General features: G+C 41.4%; 1 protein-coding gene across 2 annotated transcripts; it reads left to right on the top strand.

Moving 5' to 3' along the window:
- The first annotated feature begins 652 nt into the window (after positions 1-652).
- Positions 653-8,778, top strand: LOC121570485. 2 transcript variants are annotated; one of them, XM_041881946.1, is made up of 5 exons: positions 653-789; positions 7,427-7,493; positions 7,599-7,679; positions 7,781-7,900; positions 8,080-8,778. In XM_041881946.1, the coding sequence occupies exons 2-5, from the start codon at positions 7,437-7,439 to the stop codon at positions 8,344-8,346; spliced, it is 525 nt and encodes a 174-aa protein (XP_041737880.1). In that variant the 5' UTR covers positions 653-789; positions 7,427-7,436; the 3' UTR covers positions 8,347-8,778. The 2 variants fall into 2 exon arrangements, with proteins under 2 accessions (XP_041737880.1, XP_041737879.1); XM_041881945.1 differs by having other exon boundaries at positions 7,365-7,493.
- Positions 8,779-8,986: the final 208 nt, after the last annotated feature.

The raw sequence follows: 8,986 nt of genomic DNA, 5'->3' as shown, positions 1-8,986 counted from the left end.
GCCCAAGTCAAGCCCTGGTTGTCATGGTTACCCCATTTAGGTTCTGTTTCTCAGGATGCACCAGTTACCTTCTATCAAATTCTGATGGATGACTTTAATTAGGCCATTCCACTGACACCTTCTCTCTCACACACACACAATCTCTCCCTCTCAAACACACACACACACTCACAAAATTGCCCGAAACCCATGACAAAACCTCATGTTCTTTGCAAGGGATAACGTCATTGACACACGTCAATCATGTCAAGGTTTAGCCAACATATAATACTGGCCCTGTGTAGCTCAGTTGGTAGAGCATGGCGCTTGCAACGCCAGGGTTGTGGGTTTGATTCCCACGGGGGCCAGTATGAAAAAATAATAATATGCACTCACTAACTGTAAGTTGCTCTGGATAAGAGCATCTGCTAAATGACTAAAAGGTAAATGTATACTAGTTTGGATTATTGGACATTAGGCTCAGGACAGTACAAGAAAAATACAGCTGGTGGGAAAAGTTACTTTCACCCCTAAAAAACAAACATTTGCCCATAAAACCTGCAGGATTTTTGACTAACTTTTCAAGAACAAATGCTGGTTTCTTCACTCTAGCTTGTTTCTGATTGGAGGAGTTCCAGGTGTTGCAATCGACTGACTTTCCTTTGCTTCGGTCTCCCCCCAGTGTGGGACATCCCAATGGGCGGATTTCAGGAGAGTTTGACAAGGAAAGCTCTCAGTGTCGATTCTCTCGTCAAGTGTTGTCCCGCGTGTTGGTCACTTGGCTGGAGTATGAGCGGACCAAAACTACAGGTAGGTCGACTGCATTGGTGTTTCCGGTGATCTCACGCGCGGCGTCAGGGACTCATTCTAACAGCGCGTTTGGGGCTTGGCACGTGAGGATGGGGGAGACGGAGGGGACAATCGTTTCTGTAAAGCGCGCGCAATGTAAACACTTTATACTTTCCCATCTGTGTTTACTTGAACAGTGAAGCTAAAACGTTTTAATTTGATGATATAACCTACTCCAGCATTTTGGATTTGAGAGCAAATGTTTTTATAGGAGGCGATAGTATAGTACAGAATGTCACATTTTATTCGAAGGTATTTATCTGTTTTACCGTTTAGAAATCAAGCCCGATAGCAGTTAAACAGGAATAGAGTACCACAGTATGAGTCATAATACCCATAAAACCTAGTGGTCAAACTGGGAAATGGTTCCAATCGTTTTTCCACCATTCATTTTTCCCATGGGGAATTTTAGAAACACTTATAATAAGGGCTGTGTTTCGTGTCCCTGGTGGGACGTTTTGATAACCATGTGAATCTCTCTCCGAAAATGTGACGTATTAATATATTTGGCTCATGTTTCAAGCAGGCCACCAAATTATCTGACCGGGGAGGTGCCCCAGGTAAATTGGCCTTCTCTTCATGGCTGCGGGAAGATGTTTTCGGGTGGGGGTGCTGACACGGCGGTTGGAACCAGAAATCTCACATTTGGACTCATTAGACCATAGGACAGATTTCCACCAGTCTGATGTCCATTGCTCGTGTTTCTTGGCCCAAGCAAGTCTCTTCTTATTGGTGTCCTTTAGTAGTGGTTTCTTTGCAGCAATTCGTAGTGGAAACATTCTCATAAAATATCTGTGTCCAGTTGCAGGGGATCTATTTGAATTTAGAAAATGCTCTGTTATTTAAATAATTATAGTTTTTCCTCCTTGAAATAATCCAACAATGTGTACGCTGCCATCTTGTCTATTTCAAGTCTTCTTTCATTGATCGAGACAGGTGTCAGTCATCATGACATGCGGCACTGTCTCAATCAATCAGAGAAGATGGATACCAAAAATGTTTGGTTAAATCACATTATATGGTGTTACAATCTGTAGATAGTGACTCTACAAACTTGTTGGATGTGCAGTTTGTTTTGGTTGTGTTTTGGATTATGTTGTGCCCAATATAAATGAATGGTAAATAATGTAGTGTGTCATTTTTTAGTGAATGTTATTGTAAATAAGAATAGAATGTTTCTGAACAATTCTACATGAATGTGGATGCTACCATGACTACAGTAGTGGAGAACTATCAAGGCCTTGTAGGCCTTAACAGAAGGCCCATGGATGTATAAAATAATTGTTGTATTTTTTAAATATAAATGTCATTTTAATTTCTATTTACCCTTTCAAAAATATTTCAATCTCTTGAGAAAATACAAATGTGCATGTAAAGTGTTATGTTTGACACTGTTATGCAAGCAGACAGTAACTTATCAGAAGGGTTTAATCGTTTTCTCAGCTTTTCATTTTCTTAAAACCGGTCGAACTGATGACATTTGGACATTTTGCACGGGACCAACCTTTCCACTATTTTGGAGTTATTGCGTTTTCTCCCTGGTCCCTAAAATAAATAGAAACATTTAGCAGTGTTAACTAGATTACTAATGCATTCATTCTGTCAATGTAAGACATTATTCTGGTGAGCACTACTTTTTAGTCTTCTGGGGCAACAAGTTATGACAGAAGAGAAGCTGCATGTATCTAACTATAGTTGACAAACAATGGCCTACCAAATGTCAGAAATTATAAGCAGAAAGTTCCTAAATTAGGGGTGAAAATAGCAAGTAGGCTATACTGTCCAGTATGGAGTATGAGCAAAATAAATGATTGTGGAATTATTATGGTGGATCGAACTGCGCAGGTAGCCTACTTTTTGAAGTGATTTGTTTGACAATCAGATGAAAACATCATCACACAACACCCATGATATGTGAAACTGAGCCTGCACTGACCGTAAAAAACAACTGTAAACGGGATAAGACGTTTACATGCCACAGTATCCCGTCTAAGATCAGCATATACCAGGAATCTTATCCGGGATTCTCATAACAGGGATACAAGCTTTTTCGGGTTATTGTAAATGGGATATGATGTTTATATGTGCCAACTCAAAAACAGAATACTTGAGTATCCCTAATAATAACGGGATATTGGTGTGCATGTAAATGTGGTCATTGCCATTCTGATTTAATCTATTCAGTTTGTGTTGGAAAGGAAAATAGTTAATACTGAGGAGAAAAAAAAAATCCAATCAGGATTTTTCTTTGGTGGTCTCTGGAGAGAGAAATCTCGCTAGCTAGGGGCATTTCCATCTTAAAGGACCCATGAGCACCGACATTTGAAGTTCATAGAAGCATGTTAAATTGGGTGTCAAATCAAAGTTATTAGTCAATCTTTTTTCAAATCAAATCAAATTGTATTTGTCACATGCGCCGAAAAGAACAGGTGTAGACTTTACCGTGAAATGCTTACTTACAAGCCTTTAACCAACAATGCAGTAAAAAAAAAAAAAAAAGTTAAGATATATTTACTAAATAAACTAAAGTAAAAATTAAAAGACCAACAATAAAATAACAATAACGAGGCTATATAAAGGGGGTACCGGTACCGAATCAATGTGCGGGGGTACAGGTTAGTTGAGGTAATATTTACATGTAGGTAGGGGTAAAGTGACTATGCATAGATAATAAACAGCGAGGGGGGGGGTCAATGCAAATAGTCCGGGTAGCCATTTGATTAGCTGTTCAGCAGTCTTATGGCTTGGGGGTGGAAGCTGTTCAGGAGCCTTTTGGACCTAGACTTGGCGCTCCGGTACTGCTTGCCGTGTGGTAGCAGAGAGAACAGCCTATGACCAGGGTGGCTGGGTCTTTGGCAATTTTTAAGGCCTTCCTCTGACACCGCCTGGTATAGAGGTCCTGGATGGCAGGAAGCTTGGCCCCAGTGATGTACTGGGCCGTACGCACTACCCTCTGTAGTGCCTTGCGGTCGGAGGCCGAGCAGTTGCCATACCAGGTAGTGGTGCAACCAGTCAGGATGCTCTCGATGGTGCAGCTGTAGAATTTTTTGAGGATCTGAGGACCCATGTCAAATATTTTCAGTCTCCTGAGGGGGAATAGGCGTTGTCGTGCCCTCTTCACGACTGTTTTTGTGTGTTTGGACCATGATAGTTTGTTGGTGATGTGGACACCAAGGAACCTGAAGCTCTCAACCTTAGCCAGGACAACTTCACCGCATCAGAGGAACGATGGACGGGGCCCATGTACCGTCAAATCTTGGGTGAGAACCTCCTTCCCTCAGCCAGGGCATTGGAAATGGGTCGTGGATGGATATTCTAGCATGACAATGACCCAAAACACACGGCCAAGGCAACAAAGGAGTGGCTCAAGAAGAAGCACATTAAGGTCCTGGAGTGGCCTAGCCAGTCTCCAGACCTTAATCCCATAGAAAATATGTGGAGGGAGCTGAAGGTTCGAGTTTCAAAACCTTAATGACTTGGAGAAGATCTGCAAAGAGGAGTGGGACAAAATCCCTCCTGAGATATGTGCAAACCTGGTGGCCAACTACAAGAAACGTCTGACCTCTGTGATTGCCAACAAGGGTTTTGCCACCAAGTACTAAGTCATGTTTTGCAGAGGGGTCAAATACTTATTTCCCTCATTAAAATGCAAATCAATTTATAACATTTTTGACATCCGTTTTTCTGGATTTTTGTTGTTGTTATTCTGTCTCTCACTGTTAAATAAACCTACCATTAAAATTATAGACTGATCATGTCTTTGTTAGTGGGCAAACTTACAAAATCAGCAGGGGATCAAATACTTAATACCCTCACTGTACATATTGGGACTACAGATTGCATTCTGTTACAATAGAAGTTGCCTAAAACACATAGCCTCTAGGTCTATAAGCATAGCGCTTACAGAAGCCTAGCCTATATAATAGAAATATCTGAAAGAAACCTTAGTCTACCTGCTAAGCCGGCCAGCTTTTTCTTCACTGTTCTTTGCTGTGCTACTGACTGACTGAGTGACTGACCAAGAGTCGTGTCGGGTTGCTAGTTTTCTCCTAGCGGGAATCCCCCTGGCTTTGGCCTATTGTTTACTCACAGTCAAAGGGAAACTTAGAAATACATCTATGAACACGGAAAGTAGCGGAGTACTGTAGATGCAAAGTCTAATTAAATAGCCTAGGCAACAGGCTAAATAGGTGTGCTGTGATTTCATTCAGCACAGTAGTCCTGATGGAGTGATTTATCGCAACAAGTGAGTAACATTGTAGGTTTATTGAAGCTCAAGCTGTATGTAGATTGGTAAAATGTAGGCTTGACAGTCAATTGTATTTTATACCGTGGCATTGTTGAATACTGCTTTCTGATTGGCTTGAAGGGCATGCTAGAGCTTGCATTATTTAAGTGATAACGCCCTCGAATCCGGTGTTTGGAGGATATATTGGCACGGGTGTTGCAAACTGTGCTAATATATCCTCCAAACACCGGATTCGAGGGCGTTATCACTTTTATACAACGGGTTACCAATATGTTCAAACATATGCTAACAAGTAGGTCTTGTGTGGCTCCGATGGTAGAGCATGGTGCTTGCAACGCCAGGGTTGTGGGTTCGGTTCCCATGGGGGACCAGTACGAGAAAATGTATGAACTCACCACTGTAAGTCGCTCTGGATAAAAGCTTCTGCTAAATGACTAAAATGTAAATGATTTACATATTTTCATTAAAAACGTTATTTTGATGAATTTATTCATACTATTTCATCCTTCCACAAGATATAGTCCTGACACAAATCTGGGTTACTACCCAAGCCGGCTCGTCGCTCGTTCTATCGGTTCGGTTGCCAGAGACGCGACCCAGTTGTTGTCTTTTTGTTCTGTATCTATCGACACGACCCAGTCATTCGTTCTAAATGTTCTATTGCCATACTGGTTGGCAACATTCTTATCCCTTGGTTCCTAGCTAGCCGACTACGGCTAATTTACAGTCATGTCAAACAGTGCAGCCAGAATAACAAAGTATCTGCATTTGCGTTTGTTTAAGCTGTTTTTAGGTGACATTTATTTGGATACATCCATAACAATGAGCTAATGATGCGCAATTTCGCCTGGCATAGAAAATGTACTTTCTCGTCAGGACACTGTTGTTCAGAGGAGCTAGCCAACAACACAGCTAACACAATAACTGGATAGCTGGAAAGACTGCAAACTAGCTGCACTTCGTTTTGTTTTAACAGTTTTTTTTATGGATAGTTATTTGTATGTGTCCGTAAAAATGATGCTGATTCATGATTTCAACTGGCTGAGAAAAGCTGCCTGCCTGTCTGTCTCATCCCGACACGTTTGTTACTATGCGACAGTTGGAGATCGAATTTGAATATTGAAACAATGTTGCAAATGTCGGAGAGACAGACAGCAAGGTTTATACAAATCTCTGCTGTTGAAAACTAAATGTTAGTCTAAAAGAAATGTGAGATCATGTCTAGATGCTTTTTATAGTGGAGATCAAGTTTATAAATTGCCTGGCTGGGCTGATGAGTCAGATGGAACAGAGTAAATAGGTATTTTAACGTCATAGATTTAGCCGGTTTTAACTTGTGGAATAGACATCGGCTGGAATACGGTTTTAACCAATCAGCATTCAGGATTAGACCCACCCATTGTATAATTTCCAATAACTTATACATTTGCACAGTAGAATTCAATGTCTATAGTTAATTTTTACATATTTTGTTTGAGCTGCTTTTGAAAGCAGAAATCGAATTGAAAACAGTATTAGTATTGTTGAATTCGATTTTCATAATAGCAAGCTAGGACTGATGGTCTGGTTAGCTAAACTAGCAAGTCTGCTTGGTTACCAATGGCAACTACCATAGCTATCTAGTAAACTTGCTCGCTACTTCAGTGGATGTTGAACACATTTCTACCGGCAAAAAAAACAAAACATAATTGTGGCAAATGTGTGAAATTAGAGCCATGGGATAAAGGGGATAATCAACTCGGGGCTCTATGCGTTCTCTGGAAAATAATGCAACTCTGTGGAAGGTCAGTTCCTCTCCGCTTGTGCGACGTGGAACCCACCTTCCACGTCATTCATTATTTTCCAAAGAACGCTGATAGTGTTGAAAGCAGACTCCTGACAAAATAGCCTAGCATTATTATGCTCTAGTCTTTTGTGTAATCAAACTGAGGTGTTTTGTAAATGTACAGGCATATTTTATTTTTGTATCATCTATGGATGAATTCAGAAAACATGCGACCATCCGTCTGTAGTTCCACTGTAGGCTAGGCTACTGCCAGACCAGAGGTCCCTTGTAAAAAAAAAGATCTCAATGGCACTCACCTGGATCGGTAAAGTATGAATAGGTCAAGACAAAAACGTCTTATTTTAACTGGTGTGGATAATGCTATATGACTGATGTTTGTACACCTTTCTGTCTCTCTCTCTCTCCGTCTCCGTCTCTCTCTCTCTCTCTCTCTCTCTCTCTCTCTCTCTCTCTCTCTCTCTCTCTCTCTCTCTCTCTCTCACACACATCACACACACACAGCATCTTCTTGGCGTCTCTGTCTTTTCTCTCATGCTGCTACCTCTGGTGTTGTCTTGTGACAGCAACCGGACTATGAGAGAGATCGCTGAGGACTACGAGGCCGTCATCTCCCCGCTCCTTCAGAACCTTGTAAGTACCATGACGGACAAGGAGTTTTCATGTTGCTGTGAAGATATCAATAGAGTTTATGGAGTTTAAACTGTGCTAAACTGAGCTCTCTGCTCTCACTCCTAGGAGAACATCATCACTGAATCATTAAAAGTGGCTGATAAAAGCTGCACAGAGAAGGAAATGCCTGTATGTGAGAAGGATAACGTGAGTATTTACAATATTCTGAACAACCACCCGTCTCTTTTAAAAATCGACTCTTGACTTCCTTCTGTCTAAATCATTGCTCTGGTCACATTGTTTTGTAGGAGAGACAGTTTATTCACAACATGATGTGTAGCCATGGCAGACTTATCAGATTCTATAAGCTAGAGAGGATGAAGAGAGACATCCTGTGCTCACTGGGCCACCACTGTCCTAGAAAACAGGTGAGATCCATTCATTAGCAGTTAACCAACTACGCTACATGTACAGAATGTCTTTCTTACACATGTTGAGATTCTCTCCTTACATCTAATCACTGTATTATTACTGGCCATATATATTGATTGACCATATTATTATTATTATTATTGTGTTGTCAATGTTCCTGTTTCTCAATATCCAGAGATGTTCACATCAGCATCAGAGGAGAAAGAAGAAGAAGCCAGGAGGAGAAGCCAGGAGGGTGGAGGAAAAAGAGAGAACGGAGGAGAACAGAGGGACCATGGAGGGAGGAGGGGAGAGGTTGGACAGTGGGAAACAGCAGGGACGAGAGAGAAGTAGGAGCACGGAGGCCATGGAGAGGAGGAGACAGTGTGGACTGAAGGTGTTTGTGGACAGCCTGAAGGAGTGCTACATGTCCCTGGCTGAGAGACATGGAGACCTGACATGAGAGGAGAGATGCGGCCCGAACTAACCGCACCAAGACTTTATATGACCCCCTTTCAAACAGCCCCTTCTTTACCACTTTCTTGCAGGTATACCCCTTCATACATTTCAGTGGCTAACTGGCAAATTGAGAGGGGTGGAGGGTGTTGTTAAACCATGGGGGCTGGTTGCAGTTCAAATTAGGGAGGGTTTAAACAATGGAAGTGTTAATGAATTTACCTGCAAAAAAGCAGAGAGAAACACTCTCACAGACTCATACCTGTATTTTAGTTACAGGGTCTGTGAAAATTCAGGAATCATGACTAGGTCTTTAGGTGATTTTTTATTTCCCATGCTTTCTACCCCTTACCCCCTTTCATAAGCTTGGTTTCCATCCAACTGGCGACAGATGTGAATATTCTAAAATCCACATTAAAACAAATATGCACATTTTCCCACCAGACACGTTTCCATCAAATGTACTTGTTGCGGATAAAAGGCTGTGCGTATGTAGTGCACATAAAAATTACTTTTGCAGTTAAATACAAGTTAAATGGGTTTCCATTGCATTTTTAACTCTACTGATGGTTTTGTCACAAAAAAAATGTGCTTTATATAGTGAATGTGTCCTCTCTGGTATTGGCGCGTACGTTCTAGCCAACAGC

This window comes from Coregonus clupeaformis, chromosome 7 (assembly GCF_020615455.1).
Source record: "Coregonus clupeaformis isolate EN_2021a chromosome 7, ASM2061545v1, whole genome shotgun sequence".
NCBI lineage: Eukaryota > Metazoa > Chordata > Actinopteri > Salmoniformes > Salmonidae > Coregonus > Coregonus clupeaformis.
Note: the sequence above shows the minus strand (reverse complement) of the source record. Positions and strands in the feature narration are given on the sequence as shown.

Coding starts and splice junctions, on each gene's coding strand:
- LOC121570485 (XM_041881945.1), top strand. CDS start 676: ATGGGCGGATTTCAGGAGAGTTTGACAAGGAAAGCTCTCAGTGTCGAT. Junction 790..7,364: donor TGAGCGGACCAAAACTACAG/GTAGGTCGACTG, acceptor ACACACACACAG/CATCTTCTTGGCGTCTCTGT. Junction 7,494..7,598: donor CCCCGCTCCTTCAGAACCTT/GTAAGTACCATG, acceptor TCTCACTCCTAG/GAGAACATCATCACTGAATC.